This window comes from Phasianus colchicus, chromosome 16, assembly GCF_987193195.1.
Source record: "Phasianus colchicus chromosome 16, bPhaCol1.hap1.1, whole genome shotgun sequence".
Classification (NCBI taxonomy): Eukaryota; Metazoa; Chordata; class Aves; order Galliformes; family Phasianidae; genus Phasianus; species Phasianus colchicus.
Window position 1 is genome coordinate 9,774,683 of NC_143451.1, and position 19,272 is coordinate 9,793,954.

The 19,272-nt window shown below is 51.5% G+C and overlaps 1 protein-coding gene across 2 annotated transcripts in view; it reads right to left on the reverse strand.

Moving 5' to 3' along the window:
- PRKCB (protein kinase C beta) overlaps nucleotides 1-19,272 on the reverse strand; it is a 78,209-nt gene that overhangs the window by 11,921 nt on the left and 47,016 nt on the right. For both annotated transcript variants that reach the window (XM_031606482.2, XM_031606481.2), the window contains exons 9-16: nucleotides 15,955-16,101; nucleotides 10,995-11,168; nucleotides 8,862-8,953; nucleotides 8,144-8,206; nucleotides 6,374-6,512; nucleotides 5,260-5,340; nucleotides 4,750-4,857; nucleotides 621-761 (exon numbers count right to left, since the gene is read on the reverse strand). In XM_031606482.2, the coding sequence (XP_031462342.1) occupies nucleotides 621-761; nucleotides 4,750-4,857; nucleotides 5,260-5,340; nucleotides 6,374-6,512; nucleotides 8,144-8,206; nucleotides 8,862-8,953; nucleotides 10,995-11,168; nucleotides 15,955-16,101 (945 nt within the window). The remainder of the gene's footprint in view (nucleotides 1-620; nucleotides 762-4,749; nucleotides 4,858-5,259; nucleotides 5,341-6,373; nucleotides 6,513-8,143; nucleotides 8,207-8,861; nucleotides 8,954-10,994; nucleotides 11,169-15,954; nucleotides 16,102-19,272) is intronic.

Genomic DNA, 19,272 nt, shown 5'->3' on the forward strand with positions numbered 1-19,272 from the left:
GCCTCACCCATCCTGAGCTCTGTACAAATCATGCTCCCACCTTGCTGACCCTGCTGGCAGCCCCTGCCTTACAGCAGCACACTCACTGCACACGCAGCCCCACTGCTGAGCGCACCCAACACAGCGGCGTGGTGCAGAACTGCAGCTCCGAGCTCTGCTCACACCCACACCAGCTGCGGCCTTCCAGAGTTCACCTGGGAGAGAAGCTGCAGAGGGAAACACAGCTGCGGAGCCACCGGGGGCAGACGGTGCTGCGGAGCTGGATGGTAAAGTTTAGACTGAGGAAAAACGAGAGAGATCTGTGCAGCTAGAGAGAGAAAACAGGAAGGCTGAGCCCTGAGACAGCACAGTGAGGCGCGCTGTGATGCAATTAAATCCAAGAGTGATGCACGTGGTGCTGCTACCCCTGTAAGAGCAAGACTGAGTGCCCAGTGGCAGCGGAGTGCTGCTCTCACCGCAGCGGTGCCAAACCTCAGGGTGACCCAAACAGATGCACAGGGGGTTCCTGCACACTGTGGGGGCATGGGCAGCACCCACACGAGTGCATGTGGGCACAGTGAGTGGGGCTGGGGACTGTGAAGTGGGAAGGAGGGAGGGAGAGCGCAGAGCGCAGCACTTACAGCCTTTGGCTTGAAGGGCGGCTGGATCTCCTTGCGCTCCAGCTTGTCCCAGTCGATGTAGCGGAAGAAGGCGTGCTCCTTGATGTCGCGCTCCCCCTCGGGGCCGCAGCCCAGCCGCTTGGCAGGGTGCTTGGTCATGAGCTGTGGGGAGAAAAAGCAGCAGCTGTCACATATGGAGTGCCATGAAGCGTCTCCAGGGCTGGCAGCGGGAGGTGACATCCCAACAATATTGCAGTGCCTGGGATGCAGGCATGGGTAACCCTGTGCTGGGAGCCTGCACACCGCCTGCCAGCACCACTCCAATGGGGCTGCCTGGGTGTCGAGCAGTCAGTTTTGCAGCATGGTTCATGTTTAAGGCCACCATCCATCTCAGGAGAGCAATCTGCCCTCAAAAGCTTCCATCACTCCCAGGGGATCCCTCTTCTCCAGACACAGGGCTGCACAGGTGGGGACATGCTGTTAATGAAAGAGTCAACGTGGAGAAAAAGGCACACACATTATTCTATGAGAAAAGTGACAGGGGCTGCGGGAACCAAGGGCGGCTGTGCAAACATTCCTGTCCTGGGGCATTTTTGGAGCTGTGTCAGGAGGCACAAGGAGAGTCCAGGGATTTATAAAGCACTGAAGGCACAGAGCACACCTAACAAATGGGAAGGAGGAGTGGAGCTGACAGCCACCCTGCTGGAAAATGAGGCTCAGTCCATGGCTGACCCACTGATGTTGGCTCTGTGAAACATGAGGAACTCATCCTCCCCCCGACAGGCTCTGGACAGCATCCTGACAGCTCAATCTGATCCCGCCTCACTGTGCTGGAGCAGGAACATAAAAAGCCGCCTGTAATTCAATAAGGTTTTCCTAAAGCAAAGCTCTGACAACAATGCAAGAGCCTGGAATGTGCTAATAAACTGATGGAGCGATTTGGCTGTCGCTGCAAATGGCTTAGTTTGCATTCAGCCAAAATGGAAAGAAGTCTATTCTCCAGTCTTTGGTGTTGCACGCTTGTCCTGAAGCAGCATGGGGAGCAGCTCTGTGCCCCCGGGCTCTGTAGGGCAGCGGGGCTGCACCCAGCACTGTTCTGCTTTGCAGTTGCTCTATGCACAGCCAATGCTCAGGTACCAACTGGCTGCTCCCAGCCAGAACTCCATTTCCTACCTGCTGCTCTGGGCTGGAAGTGGTTTCGTACACACACCGCCTGCTTCAGCGGATGTGTCGGTGTTAAACCCACAGTTTCCTCCTTGCACCACCAATGCACACCGCAAGCAGAGCAGCTCAGCCTGATTAATGAACCACATGGGATTTTCTACTTCATATACCTGCTGTGAAGCTGAGCAGAGCTGTACTGTAGCACACAAATCCAATATTTTCAATACACGCATCCAGAAATTACATTTCCTTGTTTTCCTATTGTACTTTTATGCATGTGAGCACGAAGGCACTGTCTATTATTGATATATAGGACCCATAAACATGCAGACTGATTCTACAGGCTTACGTAAGGTAATCATTGAGCCTTTTTTGTATTAAACAGGAACAAGTTGATTTAATCCTCGTCCCTGAGACTCTCTGAGGCCCTGCAGGTGAGGAAGGGGGCTGACAGACACCTGTGATGGTGTTTGTGGCTGAGGTATGGGAAGGTCCCTGGGCCCTTAGGGCTTTGCTCAGCTGCAGCTGTGATTTTCAACTCCCAAAGGCAGCAGGTGCTGAGTGCCACGGCTCAGCCCTCCACTCCCCCACAGCATGCCACAGCTCACAGGGACACTGTGACACCCGGGTGGCTCTGCAGGCACTGAGTGCTTTGCTCAGGCAGTGCCAGCAGTGGGAATGCCGCTCAGAATACACCTCCCTACACACCTCAGGCAGCAAAACATGCCATGCTACGCCTCTGCTCCCGACAGTCAGAGAGAGAGTGAGCTTGCAGCAATCTGTGCACCTGGAAAGGGCTGCTTTGCTCAGACACAGTGAAACCCTCCATATGGGAAGGAGAAGGGCTGCTACCTATGCCAAGGCTCTGTGCACACAGACATGCTGCTCTGCGAGCTGCAAGGGGAGCGGGTGTGATGGGAGCTGGCTGCTGTTACCATGCAGGGGTCGGTGCAAGGCCAAGTGCCTGCAACACTGGGACAGCAGCTCCTGCGTCAGCACTCAGACCAAACCTGAGCTGACAGCTGAGAAAGAAAATGCTCCATTTGATCTCCTAATTGGTGCTGCCTGCAGCTAGGGAGCTGTGTCCTGTTAGCTCCGCATCCTGCTTGCTGGGCAGACAAACACTTGCTCCTTGGTTCACACTGACACACAGCTCTCAGCATCAGATACTTCATCTCAGAGCTGTACAACACCACACCTGAACTGACAGCAAGTGGTGACCAGCACCTGCATGGTACTGAACTGCAGGAGCAGCAATATTCCTCTGCAATGGGAGAGCAAGGCAGGGGAGCACTGGACCCTTCACACCTGCACAGAGAGGCTCCTAGGGCTGCTTTGTCTCTGGGCTGACACAAGGCTGGTTCTGCCCCTCCAAAAGAAACACCAGGTACCAACACATGCAACACCACTTCAGTGTGGTGAACTCAGGTGCATTTTGCTGTGTTTGAGGGGGAAAATGCAAATACTTTGTTTCCAGCTCAGTAATGGTTCATGAATACTTTGGTGTTGGCAAAGAACATCACAAGATTTGCACACTTCCCCACAGCAGTAGTTGTGCACAGGGAACCACTGCATGGCCCAAACCCAAGGATTACAAAGCACCAAGCTTTCTGTGCATGGCCGAATTTCTTCCCATGCAGCTTCACATTTCCAGAAGTGAGAAAAGCCTTTGCAGCTACACCCAGCAGACGTTCCAGTCACAGTTCTTCCTTGTCTCCTTCCAGCATTCAGACTGTGACTGGTGCCACACAAAGCAAAGCAGACAGCTCTATCTGTCCCCACTGCAGCCCCGCTCACTCCCTCAGGCTCTGCAGGATGATCTCAGCATCACACAGCATCCTCCCACCCTGCACAGCCACAGAGCCACGGGCTGTGCCCTCGTGCCCCAACCCTAACACCAGGAGGAATGAGAGAGGGTGAGGAAGTTTTGGGGTAACTCTTTGGTCACTGCTGTGGTTCCTAAATTCAAGTGTGGATTTTACTGTGTTGTGCTGGAGATGATTGCATAGTGCTGTTTGTTCCCTGGGACTCAGAACACCTCCAGCAGCACCTCCCCATGGAGAAGTGATGTCCTGTTTGTGGCACAGCTCTGAACTCCGGTAAAATCGGAGAGGGACTTTGAAATGCCATGGCAGCACTGAACACAAGATGTGATGTTTGTAGATAGAAACACTATTTTGAGATATAGAACACTCAGATGTTTTAAGTATTAACTATTAAAAGCTAACATTTTTTAAATTCCTACACAAACATATTTATAGCCCTGCTTGACACTGGCTGGCTGAGATGGGGCTCAGTGCCAAGCACCAACCACGCGCACAGCACCAGGACCAAGGCTCTCCATCTCATGTAAAGGGAACTCAGGGCATATTCTGTCCACACCTGGGGCATGGAGAGCTCAGGGCACTGCAGGTCAGGAGATTTGAGAACACAACAGCCCTCATGTAAGGGAGATGCCCAGCAATGCTGAACTTCAGCTCCAAGCGAGAGACCTGTCATACCTAAAGTCGGTGTCTGCAGGATGAAGGCTTTGTGTCTGAACTCGGGAAAACTATAAATCACATTCATGTCATTTCTGATCAATGCAAAGCTGCACAGCCCTGCCCTGCTGCCAGCCAGCAGGCCCTGTGGGAAGATGCCCTCACGTTCCAAGTGCCATCCAAACATTACAGCTCCCTCCTCACCTTCATCCCAGCAAGAAAAGGCAAGCTCTCACATCACAGAATCATAGAATCACCGAGGTTGGAAAAGACCTCTGGAACCCTCAAGCCCAACCCCAGCCCATTCCACCATGCCCACTGACCATGTCCCCAGAGTCACATCTCCAAAGTCCCTGAACATTTCCAGGGATGGTGAATTCACCACCCCCCTAGGCAGCCTGTGTCAGTGCTGACCACTCTTTCAGAAAATAATTGTTCCTAATATTGAGCCTGGCAATACCAGGCAGAGCAGTTTGCTCCTTGCAGACGCAGCATCCAGCCCTTACCCCTTTGCAGATTGCCACCGCCTCCTTGGACATGGACTTGGGGTAGGCCACGTTGTGCTCCATGATGGACTGGAAGAGCTCATCTTCATCTTCTCCTTCAAAGGGAGCCTGGAGCAAAGCAAGCAGAGGCTCAGTGCCATTCATGACATCACAGAATGGCTGGGTTGGAAGGGATCTCCCAGTCCCACCCATGGGTTGGCTGTCCCCCCCCAGCTCAGGCTGCCCAGGGCCCATCCATGGCCTCAGGCACCTCCAAGGATGGGACACACACTTCTCTGGGAGCCCATGTCCGTATACTGGAGGTCCCACTGCTCCTGCAGTGTACAGCCAGGAATGCAGCCCACGTCCCCCTGTCACCTGTCCTCCACCTCTCATCCTACAAACCACAGCTCCATCTCCCACACAGAGCAGAGCCCTGCTGCTTCCCAGCGACAAAACAAATTACATATCGGCATATTCTCATGATGGAATTTAGCACCTTCCCATAGGAATCAATTACAATTCAATTACCTGGCCAGCCAACATTTCATAGAGCAGGACTCCAAATGCCCACCAGTCCACCGACTTCCCATAGGGCTGATAAGCAATTATCTGAAAACAACACAAACCTGGGATTACACTTCCAATTTTAACCCATTAGCACAACGCAAACTGATTTCACACTGTAGGCCAGGTCAAAAGGACAAGTTATTTACCGAGACTCCAAAACGGTGAGAAACAGCAATTATAAACAGAGCGTTTGATAGGCAAAGAGTGTGGGCATTAAAAAAAAAAATAATAATCAGTCCTCAACTGTGCACTAAATATTAGGAAAAAAAAACAACAATATTCACTCAGCCTGGCCTGTGCCCTGCTGAGGTCAGATCTCAGAGATATCCTCACTGAGAGCTTTCCAAGCTCCTCTGTGTTGCTCTCCTGAAAGGAGAGCCATTACAGACTCTTAAACTTCCCTTCCACTGCCAGCAGCCTCCAGTGTGGTCCCTGCATACCATAGTGATTCGCATCCCAATTTCTCATTCTGTTTTTCTTTTTTGGGGAAAAAAAAATAATTAGAGCAAGTAGAAGAAAGTAAGAGTGTAAGTGATAATGCCCAGCCAAAGACTGAGAGAACTGGTCATTTGTTCTGTTTTATAAGAATATTAATCACAGCGAGCAGCAGAGGCGGTAGGACACCAATATTAATCTTGGTGGGACGAGGGTATGCAGTGCACGTTGGAGTTGGTAATTAAAAGCCTCTCTGGCTGCAGCAGAATGTAAGGTGGTGTGGCATGCAGGTGCACCTCATCGCCTTAGCAAGGAGAATCTCTTTTCTCAATTATTTAAATGAATAAATATTAATCTCATTATTGAAAATTCTGCAGAATGAGAGGATTTCAGAGGGATGCTTTTAGTTTAAGGCATCTGGGTATGGTTGCCTGCCTGAATGTCACAGATCCAACAGTACCCTGCACCTATGTGGCGCTGCACTAAGTGTCCCATGAGCAATAATCCGTGAGCAGTAACCCAACACTCAATCATTTCTAGGCACTTCTGAGTTGTGGACATGGAGATTGTCCTCACCACGCACCCCAACTCTGCCATGTCCCATGAACCACCCTCCCCAGCCCACGCCTTCTGTCCCCACCTCGGGTGCGATGTAGTCGGGGGTGCCACAGAAGGTCTTGGTGGTCACCCCATCCCAAATGTTCTCCTTGCACATGCCGAAGTCCGCGATCTTGATGTGCCCCTCACTGTCCAGCATAACATTGTCCAGCTTCAGGTCTCTGCAATCAGAGCAAAGCAGTGATATGGACAGCCTCACGTGTAGCCGTGCAGCACAGCAAAGGCTCCGATCCTGTGGCCACGTGCCCAGGATCACGTCTGGGAGCAGAGCGCAGACAAGCCAGAGCTGGCAGCGCTAAGTGCTTATTTTACTTTTTCATTTTACTTTTTCATTTTACTTTTAACCCATGGGAACACCACGCTGGGCAAATCACTTTTAAGTGTATGACAGAAAGTGCTCTCGCGTGGCAGCAAGACAGACTTCACAGAGCTTTTGCTGCACCTATGAAAAATCAAAGTCTGCTTAAGGCTCAGCAGCAACAAAGTAGGCACTTACTCAGCAAAACTCCCTGCATCACCTGTGCATTCTCCCCCATGAAAATACAAATCAGCTGCTTCTGATCCCCATCCACAAACTGTCTGTGTTAGCTCTATTCCCCTGTCAGAGCTTAGCACAGCTGAGGCTGCTCCAGCTATGGAAATCCCTGACTCAACTCCCACCACTGCCCAGGATAGGACACCCAGGCTGAAGGGCAGTTCTGCAGCAGCCACGTGGCACCGTCTGCACATTACCAGGCATACATCACCATGCAGTGAGGTGCTCTGTGCCATGCTGGTTCTGTGCAGCAAGGCATTACACACAGGGCTCCAGGGCTGCAGGTGCCTGCACAGGATGCACCCTGCCTGAGGGCTGTGTTAAGGCCACAAGGGCAGCACTAGCGCTGACACACTTCAGCTTGGTTTGGTTAAGTGAGAGCATGATAGTAGGAACAGCCACAAAAGGAACAGCCTAATTTACAACTTCTTGCTGATTTTTAAGAGAACTTTTTTTCTAGACAGCGCTTGATGGGCCAAAGCCAGCTGCACACGTGTCAGCATTTGGGGTCGGAGGAGGAGATGGCACTGGGGACCGGCAGACCCAGAATCTCTGCAACAGCTGATGGCAAAAACCATCCCTCGTGTAAGCTTTGCTCCACTTCTTTCATCTTCAGAGCACTCTCAGCAGCACAACCCAGCAGCGCAGCTGTTCTCTTCCTGCAGAGCAGAGCAGGCGGTGCTGCTTGACACTGACACTCATTAGGATGCTCTGCCCTGTGCTGGGGATGCTCTGGGCAGGGGAGCACAGTGGCATTGAGTGCCAGCACTTAACCCAGACCCTGGACATGGCCCCCTCTCAACAGCCACTCACAGTCCCTGGGGACTGCACATCGTATTGTGAACAGAAGAGAAGGTTCAGAGTCTGAGCTGGAAGTGACAGACTTGCACTGCAAGTCTCAGAACAAGCCATTCATAAGCACTTACTTTAATGTTAATAAGAAGAAACCAGTGCCCTGCAGCAAAGCACACAGCTCAGAATCAGTCCCTGCTGCTGCCAGCAGCATTGGTTTTGTATGGGGATAAATGTGTGAGACAGAGGTGAGAGAAGCATCAGAACCATTCTGCTGAGCTCTCTGTCCTATAAAGCTGGAACAAAGCTGAGCACCTGTCAGATCCCAGTGGCACAGTGTGGCTCCTGTTCCCTTTGGGGCACGCACTCGGAGCAGGGCTGCAGCCCTCCCGGTGCAGAGCAGGGCACACCTGGGGCCAGCCCTGCTCTCGCGGCCCATGGTGTCCCCAGGACTTGCTCACCTACCGGTAAATTATGCCTTTGCTTTGCAGGAAGAAGAGGCCAATGGCTATTTCTGCTGCGTAGAATCTGCAATGAAAGATTTAGAAGGAAGACTGATAATTAAAGGAGATGAATCAAAAAGAAAACCTTTCACATCCAATTGCACCACAAAAAACACACAGGACATGCATGGCCAAAGGATAACGACAGCCATTACAGTAAGATACCAGACAGGCATCACACGGGGGGGGGACACAGCATAACCACGTCGGGCCAGGATGCGGTCAGGTCGCTGGGGGCTGGCAGGGGGTTGTCACTCCTCATTACACAGATTCTCATTAAGAGAGAGCTGGGATCTATAGCTGTTTGTTATTGAGTGCTGGCAATGCAGCTTGAAAAGTTATTGGTTATCATAGGAGACAACAGGAGCCACTGCTTCCTTTAGAGAATACTTAAAGGCTGCTGTGCTGGAGCTGCAGGGTGCCCTGGTTAAACCCACCTGGGCTCTGCTCACTGCCTCAGGCACTTAAAGGTGCCACATGTCCTACAGAAGAGCTGCAGGCACAGCACCCTCAGCACCAGAAAAGGAATCACCTCACCTTTTCCATTCCTGCTGCCCTTTCCTTCCCCTCCTGTTGTGCTCAGGATGTGCACAGCTGAAGCCTTGGACTATGCTACAGGGATATGACACAAGCACAAAAATACCCACCCTGAAGGCACCACACCTGGGCACTGAACTTACACAGCGTGTGGCTCCTTAAACCTCCCAACCTGTTGGATCTGGTACATCAGGTCCCCACCGTTCACATATTCCATCACAAAGTACAAGCGATCCTAGAGGAAAAAGCAAACAATTAGCAGCAGAACTATTAGAGTAAGGAACCTGCAGAGATCACAAACATTGGCCGAAGCAAATGACAGCTCCAATTTTTCACAGCAATACAATTATCCTGGCTGCCCTCCCCATGGAGTGCAGGTGGAGCTCGTGTGCACACAGAGCTGCAGCCATTCCTGCCTGATGCTCCATTCTCAATCATCACGCTTCTTTGCAGGCAGATACAGCAGCAGCCACGTAGGTACAGCTCTGAGAAATTCCCATTTCTTCATTAAAGTGCCATTCCCTGCAACTTGCTGTCCCAGTGCAAGACACAGCTCTGATCAGCTGCACGGCTCCTGTGCTCCCTGCTAACAGCACTCCTGCTGGATGGAAGCCCAGTCCTTCAACACTGCGAGAAATCTGACAAGTGTGGGCCATAAGCAAAGCCCCAAAGAGAGCAGCACACTAAGAAACAAGACCTGAATATTTCCACAAAGCTCAGAAGTGCAGATTAAAAAACTGAGAGCGGCTGCATCCCATCTCACAGCATCTCACAGAGTGCCAGCACAGCACTAGCAGTGCGGAGCTCAGGAGCTGTGGTGGTCACATCGGGATGCCACTTCCCTCGGATCCTTCACAGTTAAATGGGAATGGCCACGAAGAAGATGACAAGATTGCCCAAAGCACCAGCCTGGGAAGCTTCCCCTGATGGGCTCAGAATGTTTTGGAGTGGAGGGAAAAGCGACAGCTTTGGGCAAAGGCACAGCTTCACATTTGCAGTATTACACCATAATACATAATAATTCCCATTCTTTACTTCATTTCCTTCCTAAACAACCCTTGCCCTGCATTTAGGACACTGAGGACATGGAGCTAGAAGATATGCAAATGTGATCATTATCATAACAACTGTTATGGTAACTCCCTCAATTGCCCACTGCTTTGGCCACACTCAGGGCAGCAGTGACAATTCTGTACAGCACTGAAGGGGCAGTTGGGCTGTGTACAACACGTGGCACTGATGGGATAAAAAGGCTATTTCAGCTTTGTCAGATGATGGGGAATTTCTGCACATTGCACTCTGTGTATGCCAACCCCGAAAGTCCCCACACAACAGCACCTGGGGCTGAGGGTTGGAGCAGCCACACTTCTATATGTTGACCCCCAGGGCAAGGCAGAGCGGGCTGTGATGTCTGCAGCTGCTTCCTAAACATATCGTCAGCTTCAAGAAGGGAGGATTAAAAGGACGGTCTCTTGAAACAGCCAGCTGAGCTCTAAAAGCAGAATTAGAGCTTTCCTCATTTGGGCGGTGAAGGGAATGCTGCTGCTTCAGGAAAAAAACACCCTGAACAGAGCAGGCAGATGGTGGCCAGCCCACGGCTGGGACAGGGACATGCGGGCTGGTGCTGGTTGTGGCTGTGAGAGGGGGATGGCTCCGTGGGATTGGAGCATCACCCAGCAGCAGCACAGAACACCCCAAGACCTGCGGGGAGCTGGCACATGTCCCTTTCTGGGGTTCCTTCCAATGTCTTCCTTCCTCTAATTAGCCCTTCCTCTAATTAATCCTTCATTTAGTCCCCCTGTCCTGCTCTTAACTGCGCAGCCCAGGCTGGGAGGGATGCTCTGGGCAGCGGTCCCAGAAACCCAAGTGCAGCATTTGGTAATACACCCCACTGTACGTTTTGGTTACATTACAAACATGATTACCACGAAGCTTCTATGGGTCTGCCAGGAGCAATCCAGCACTGACTTCAGTTCAGATGCCACAGAGATGCTGTGTGAAACAGCTTCCCCTTCCTTGCCATATTTCCATGGTTGTTTCAAAGCCAGCCTGCACCCTTTAAGAACACTGAATGCGTTTGGTAAATGAAATTTCTGAGATAACATTAAATGTAATCCTCGTGAACAGTACCATCACCACTCCAACAGGTTACCTGGAAGGCATCAGTGCTGCTACCTGGTGATGCAGGGTCCCCAAAAGGGGTTTCTGCCCACAGCAAGGGTGATTCCAAGGGACCCCAACGTCCACAGCACAATGCAGGGCATTTCAGCACTCACCATGGTCTGGAAGCAGGAATGGAGCTGGGTCAGGAATGGGGGCTTTCCAGAGAGTGCCAGCACACGCTTCTCAACCATGGTGCACTCCACGTCGTCGTCCTGGATGACCACGTCCTTCTTCAGGATCTTCACAGCGTAGAGTTCATCCGTGCCCTTCCTCTCAGCCAGCATCACCTGAGTGGGGCAGATGACAGCAGATGCAGGTAAATGTGTACCTGTCTCATTCCCAGCTTGCCACTGCCAGCAGTCAGAAACCCACAGCCTGGTTGTCATTGTACAGCTCCTATCACAATCATGAAAAGAGACTCAGGTGCCAAAGAGTGCAGACTGCTCTCAGTAGTACTTCCAAAAGCACTGGGAAAGCTTCATCCAGCAGTCTTAACCCTAACAAATAACACACTGACGTGCTCACTGCCCAGCCGTGGGGTGAATCCCCTGAGCCCTCCTCATGAGGACTGGCACCCACAGGTGGGGAGAGCACCCTCAGTGCCAGCAAATGTACCCAGAGCATGAGCACAGAGCCCGTCAGATCACGGAATGGTAAAAATGTGTAGCAGGAAGAGTTATTGTAGGCCAATGCATCCAAACCCAGTGAGCTTCCCCTGCCTTGCACATACCCTGCACAGTGTTCAGAACCTACCCGTGAGCCAGCCCACCACCCAGCCAAGAATCTGTTCAACCTCACATTTCACACTGCTTTCACCTGTTTGTGGATTTATTTACTGCAAGGAATGGATGCACTGTGGGTCCTAGCATGGCACAGGGGCACGGCACTGAAATCTCCACTGCTGCCCACTTCCCAGAGCTGAGCTGCAGCCCCACAGAGCAATGCTCTCCAAATGCATGCGGCTGCTCCTTGGCTTGGTGCACGCACTTGGCTCTGGCTCAGTGCCAGGTGGGTGTCCTTGCCACACTGCTTGTCATGAGCTGAGGAAGGCATCAGGGCTGCTCAGCGCCAACTGCTTTGGAAAAGCCACTGACATTTCCATTTCCATTGGGGAGGGGAGCATAGGATTGCAACAAACACACATGGCTGCCATCCGTCGGCAGCACTCAAAGCAGGCTGACAGCATGGCAGTGCTTCAAGATAGGATTTATTTTCTCACTGATGCTTATAGGAAGTGGAAATTCTGCAGAATGGAGTGATGCTGTGCTGCACCCAGCAAGGCACAGGGGCCAGGACCACAGCAAGCACTCCATTCCTCCTGCCCTCAGCCCTGTGGTGCCTTGCAGCAGCTGAGTCCTTTGCACTGCACACACCTCCAGGCCCATGCCATGCATTAAGCCAAGGGCAAAAGGGCACCCCCTCTGCAGGGCCAGGCAAACAGAACCCTTCAGTTCTTTTCCTCCCGTTACCTTCACAGGCTATCTGCAGTTGAGACTTATAGGATGCTGTGCACATTGTTACAAAGTGGGGCTGATTTTTACCTGACAGAGGCAGTTCAAAGCTGGCAAAGAAGGGAAGCAGCCCCTCCAAGAGTAGTTTGAGAGAAAATAAGTGTTATGTGTCCATAAGTGGATCCCACACAGTGCTGTCAGCACATGGATGTACCTTGAAATCCGTAATCCTTTCCAAGAAAAATAAAACTAGGACTCTGAACCCAGTGTCTGTTGCCAGCAGGGATGGACCTGTGGGGGGGCCCATAGGAGGAGTACAGGAACTGCAGAGCGCAGCAGGGCTGGGAGGCATCCTGCTGCTTTCCCAGACATTTTGCTCGGAGACTGTCAGGGAAGAGAGCATGTTGTTGTTGGTAACAGGCTGTGTTTGGGGACGAGCGCACCAGAAAATTTCCCTGGTGGTAAAAAAGATCAGATGTACTGCCAAAAGCAGCTGCTGGAGAACAGGCTTGAAGCAGGAAATGGCACTGTGTGGCACTGGGTGACACCTCGACATCCTCACATGCTCCCAACCCAGGGCAGAGGCTGCCAGCGCACTGCTGATGCAAAGAACTGCTGGCGGCCTTACAGGGCTGTGAGTGTTTTATGTGTCATGTTCCAATGAGAGCGGTGTTTCAGCTGATCCAACCCTGGCAAGGGAAGGGCAAAAGGGCTTCTGTGCAGCTGCCAGCACTCAGCTGTGCTGCATGCTGCCCAGAGGCATCCAGCAGTCCGAGTGTGAGCACGCACACGCATGTGTGCAGAAGGGATGAGGAGCACCACGTTACTGCATTGCTTCTGCACATCTGGGCTGGCATAGTGAGCAGCTCCAGAGGAGTAAGTCAAGACTGGTGCTGCCCAGAATGCTGTCACCCCTACAGGTTTGCCCATGCATGCAGAAGAGACCACCCAGTGAGAGAATAATAACCTCTGCACCTGAACACCACACATCAAGCCTGCCTGAGCAGCAGCAGAATGGGGCTGTTTCCAAGCAGCAGAGGGGCAGCAGGACCTGCAGGGGCTACCAGCCTGCACCAAACTGCCCAAGGCAGCCCGCTTGGAGATGCACAAGGCAGCCTGCACTGAGCTGCACCAGGCTGGCTTCAGTGTGCTGGCATCACAGTTCCTATGGTGACTGAAGCACAGCTGAAGTCTCAAGAGAAGAACAGCCGCTGATGAGCAGGCTTCAGCAACACTGCTAGTGACAGCACAGATTTGTACCCATTGCATTGCAAATCAAGAAGATTAGGACAAGTGCATTCACCCAGTGCGGTTTGCTAATGCCTTGAGTAGCGCTGTGCAGGACATGCAGGTTTGCAGAGCAGCAGGAATGCAAGCAAAGCTCACTGCTGCAGATGCCCAGGAGCTGGAGCACCACTGTGAGACAGAGCCAAGTCCCGGCCCCTGCTGTGCCCACACGTGCCAGCTGCTGGCCCTCAGCCACGTCCCACACTGGGGAGAGCATCTCACAGATGGAAGATGTTCATGGGACAGGAAAATTATCTCCCATCACACTCTAAACCATAACTGTAGAGGCAAAATTATCAGAAAAAAAACACCCTAAAATCCCCAGAAACAACTGACAGCTTGATAGTGCGACAGATTGATTAGCTGCAAAAATATGAGCAAGCCACAGAATTCAACTCCTCTCTATTTATATTACAGCAAAGCAAACCCAGGGTGGGCTGTGCCAAGCGCCGTGTTCCTCAGCCAGGAACAGCTCCCATCCCCATGCCAAGCCGGGGGCAGCGCTGGCACCACTCGCAGCCCTGGGGACAGGGACACCCATGGGAGCCACGTGCCCAGGGGTCGGTCCCATCTTCCAGAGTGCAGCAAGACCTGAGCTAAGCCTTCATCCCACAGCACTCCTGCACAAACAGCTAATGTTGCACTTGATTTATTCCTGTAATACATAGCATTTGTTTGGGAAGGCTCCAGCGCAATAATTGGAGATGTTCCGATGCTGAGTGCAGAGGAAGGGAGGCCAATGTGTGGCTACTGCTCACCCTACATGGCCGTGGCAGAGCAGTGATGAAAGTAGGACGCAGCAGCCACAGAATCATTGACTCATAGCCTCATGGGGTGGTTTGAGTTGAAAAGGACCTCTAAAGGCCATCAGGTCCCACTCCCTGCACTGAGCAGGGACACCCACAGCTCCATCAGTGCTCAGGGCCCCATCCAGCCTGACCATGGGTGTGTGCAGGGATGGGACACTGCCACCTCTCTGGGCACCCTGTGCCATTCCTCAACTGCCCTTAGCGTAAACAACTTCTTTTTTCTGTCCAATCTAAACTTCCCCTCTTTTAGTCTGAAACCATTTCCCCTCATCCCTTTCAGCAGGGCTGTGCTCAGGGTTGGCAGTGGTGCCCGGGGGCAGTGAGCTGCTGCTGCTGCCCTTCTGCTGGCCTCAGGGAAGCATTAGGGCTTGGGACCAGCGGTGCTTGGGTGGCCCTGAGTGCAATGCACGGCTCCAGCAGAGTGCAGGCACACGTGAGGCTGAGGCTGCAGCTCCCAACATTCGGTTTTAATAAGCGCTAATTAGCATATTTATAACATTCTGTTCCAGGGAACAGTTTCTGTCACACATTCCCTTATATAAGCCGTGATGCCGACTGAAGGGTTTGTTAATGTTTCTCAAATTAAAAGAAGGAAGAAGAAGGAATAAAAACAACGACAGCTTCCAGATGCCAAGCAGTAGACTTTAAAAGATTATTTGCTGGGAGGGAGGAGAGAGAAGCAAAGGCTGTTGCTCAGAGCCAGGATTTTGGCTCTGTGAGGACAGGGCACTTTGCACCTACATACCAGCCCTGGGCAGAGAGCTGCTGCTGCATCCTGTGCTGCGCCTGCAAGCGGCTGAGCTGCACTGCTAAGTTGGGAGCAGCACAGGTGCATGCACAGTGCTCACCCACCTGCAGAGTGCACGCAAAGCACAGAGCAGTGCAGCAGCACCCGTGCCCCAGCAGTGCCACTGCTCATCTCATGGGGAGGAATGCGGTGCCACGGTGCTTTGCTCCGTGCAGGTGAGTCGGCATCGCTCCCCCTGTGCTTCCACCCGCCTCCACTCAGGAGGTTTACATGCCATGTTTCCTGCAATTAAAACACTTCGCTAATCAGAGCACGTCAGCCCGGCTGTCAGCGCAGTGCCGCGGCCCCGGAGCACGTGGCAGCACAGAGCTGCCCAGCCCACACGGAACTCACAGCAGCAACCCGAGGGCTGGGATTTCTCATGGAAATCATGGCAACGTTGGCGAGATCCCAAGAAAAATGAAGGCTCCAAGTCACATAATTAGTGGAAGAATGAGATTCTGTTACTGCTCATAGCCAGTCTGGAAAATTAATTAAAATGTTCGTGTATATTTGTAATTACTAAAGGGAAAAAAAGGCCAAATAAAAGAGTTTCAAAGGCAGAGGACAAACTGTTTCCCGAGCACAGTGTCTCAATTGTGGTGGCCAAATTTGGCAGTTTCAGAGCTGACCTCGACTCACCACAGCCCACGGAGCTCCTGTCCTGCCTGCAGCCACACACCACAGCTCACAGCATTGCAAAAGTGCAAAGTGTGCAAATGCACGCATCCTACCGCACCTTCCCAAAGCTTCCTTTCCCCAGAACCATCAAGAAATTGAAATCTGAGAGCTTCATCCGATCTCTGCTCCCGTTGTTATCGAACTTAGAAATGGCGTTTGTCGTCTTCTCATCCGCAGCCTTGGAGCCCGTGCCAATCTTGGCCCTCTGTAAAAACAGAGACAAAAATTACTGGAAAGGGCATGGAGGAATTATCATAAAAACACTGATCTGCCCTCAGACCCCCAGAGATGCCCTCAGATCTTCATGTTGCTCTCAGATCCCCATGGATGCTCTCAGACCCAAACCACGCACCATTGGGAGCGCTCCATGTTCTGAGCCCCCATTGCTGCCCCAAATTCTGCCCCATAGTGTGCTCAGGGCCACCCACAGTGTAACACTGGGGCTTCACTGAGCTTTGTCCTCACAGAGCTGACCACTATTTGCACCTCGTGAGTGAAGAACAAGATGAATACAAATATTTTAATGTAAAATGCAGGAATTTTTATTGAGCTCCGGCATGGTTACTATCTGATATCAGAGAGAACTGCTCTCCTGTGCCAGCTCAGGCTGAACACAGGAAGCAACAAATTCATTTTGAAAGGACAGAATAGAAAGCACTTCTGCATCCCCCAGCAATCACACGAGCCAGTTCAATCACAATTGCTTATTAAGGAGCTCTCACAAACCCCCATATTTTTTAACCACAAAATCTCATCAGTTGCTTGGCACCTCCTCATTGGTCCGGGGGCTATCTCATTTGCTGAACTACCATTTGTAAAAGCTATCTCACAATTTCTTCGGTTTTAATTTTTAGAAATATGCCACAGTGTAGGGCTTGCATTGAGCTCAGTCTAGCATGAAATTCCATTAACCCGATTCCAGCAGTTCAATTTGGCTGCTGCTCGCAGCTCCTCCAGATAGCAGCCTCACCAGCCAGCTCCCAACCTCCGCTGCTGCTAATTGGTTATTGCAAGGTTCTCCTCGCTGTAAAATCCCCCATTCAAGGTCACCTGCAGCACCTACAAACATCTGAAAAAGCCCTGCGCTGAAAACTAAAGGAATGGCTTCAAGGATTTGCAAATATCATAATTGCTAACACAGCTCCAAACAAGTGCCCCAGGGAAGAGGCTGAAAGCATTCAACAGACTGAGACCTGCGAGCACTGCAAGCGGAGCAGTACGCACAGCTTTCAGATAGGGAAAAAAGAAGCGTTTGGACATAGAAAAGGAAATGCAGGCACTGCTCTGGGATTGCAAAGCTTTCCCCACTTACAACCTTCAGGCTTCTGCAGGGTGCCAGCAGCACCCTTGTCCCAGCAGCAGAGACCTCTTGCATCTCCCCCAGATCACAGCGATTCATGATTCCAGTTAGAAGAGCACAGAGCCTGGGATGCTCCCACTTCACCCCACTGCTGAAGGAGGAGGCCCCATGTGTGCCCCAGCTGTGAACTGCTTGTGGGATGCACCGGAGCTGAGTGCAGGCACAGAGCTGAGCAGGAGCAGCCCAGCCACCATGGCAGCCAACACAGCCATGTAACTTTGCCTTCAGCAATCCTTACCCTATTATATTCCAAAGCGATCTCTAAAAGAAATGTGTACTTATCAGCAGGCAAACAGTCATGTTCTGTGAAACCTTTCCTAAACACTCCATCACGGTTAAAAAACAATCTTGTCAGATCAAATTTGACACTAAATTAACCTTTGCGAAGACAAGCTTTAAAGAGATTCAAGGGCAATCATTATGTTCCCATTAAATCACACCTAGGAGCACACTGCCCCTGTGCAGCCCCAGCCCTGCAGCAGTGGGGCAGAAAGGCAGCAGGAGGGGCAGGGAGGGGCGTCCATCTCATCACCCTGCAGTGCTTAAGCCAGCAGTCACACAGTGCCTGATAGGAGATGGGGATCCACCTGAAAACCAGGCTAGGGATGGAGCTGGGCCAAGAGGGAAAAGGTCTTCCAGGCAAGAGCCCACTCAGAAAGAAGAGCGTATCCCTGCCCTGAAGTGAGGTGCCTTGCTTTTGCCTATGATCATCTTCAACACCTGTCTCTAAAAAGGCCCTCAAAACCAGTTTTTAATGCACATCTAACGCTGACACAATTTGGAGACCTCTAAGGCTTACAGCTGAAGCATGTCAAGCACTGCGCACAGAAAAAAAAAAAAAGAAATTAAAAAAAAAAGCACTTGACCTTCGTTATCCAGCTCCATTTGTCATAGTTAATTTACTACATCGGAATTTATGCAATAGCAGCTGACGTTCGCATCTATCAAGCTGTCCCGGCAAGCAGCTGATAAGGGCCGAGCAGAACTGGCAGTGAGTGCTGCAGGCATCCTGCTGGGCTTTGGACAGCACAGCGCAGGCAGAGCAGGAGTGGCACTGCTGCCTTTCTGGGGCTTTGCAATGCGAAGCCACCAGGGGAAGATGCAGAAGGGGATGCAGACACAGTATGGCCACGTGAGGTCACCTCTGGATGTTGCATTCCCCGACCTGCAGCCAACCCCAGCACCTACAGCTCCCAGCAAACCGTCCTAACACCGCTTGCACCGTGGAGTGCAAGGATTCTTCATGGAGCTGACAACCACGGCATGTGGCTATATGTCAACTGTTACATTAGAATTGCCTTATTTTCTTCGATATTCAGGCAAGTTACATATAAATGAGACATATGTGAAATTGGAGAAAGGAGGAGCATTGAGAAAAAGGAACCAAATCCCCAGTCCCATGCTGCAGGTACGGAGCTCATGATGGCATTGGAATGATGAGCATTTCATTTGGTGCATAGCTCATTCCTGTGTGCATTCCCAGGGTACTGGGAAGGTATGAGCCCTACTGAAAAAAGGCCAAGCTCCACTGTCTGAAATAACACAAGTGAAAGGGTGATGGTTGCTGCACTGCTTTCCTTGCAACTGGAAGAAATGTTTTCTTAAAAACCATGGGATTGCAGATAGAGACGTGGGAACAAGCACAGACTTAGCAGTGCACAAAGCAAATGTTACACAGAGCGCTGCACTGTGCGATGTTCTCTGTTGTATTTTCAGATGGACATAAGCACCAAAGTACTATTCTCCTCTCACCTCCTCTTCCACCACCGACTGTTCCCTTTCCCCGCTCCTCCCCTGACTGCTGCCATTGCCCGCTGAGCTGCAGACATGCACAGGGAGGTCACTGCATCTCCAAATCAGAATAAAATGCTCCAGGAGGAGGACAGCTCACTCAGTGTGCGGCAATTAAAACCATCCTGTCAATCCCAGGAGAAGACTATGGGAACGAACCATTCCTCCCAGCCTCTGCTCTATCTAAATCCTTGTGCTTTAATTTGTGCTCTGTGGACCCTGCAA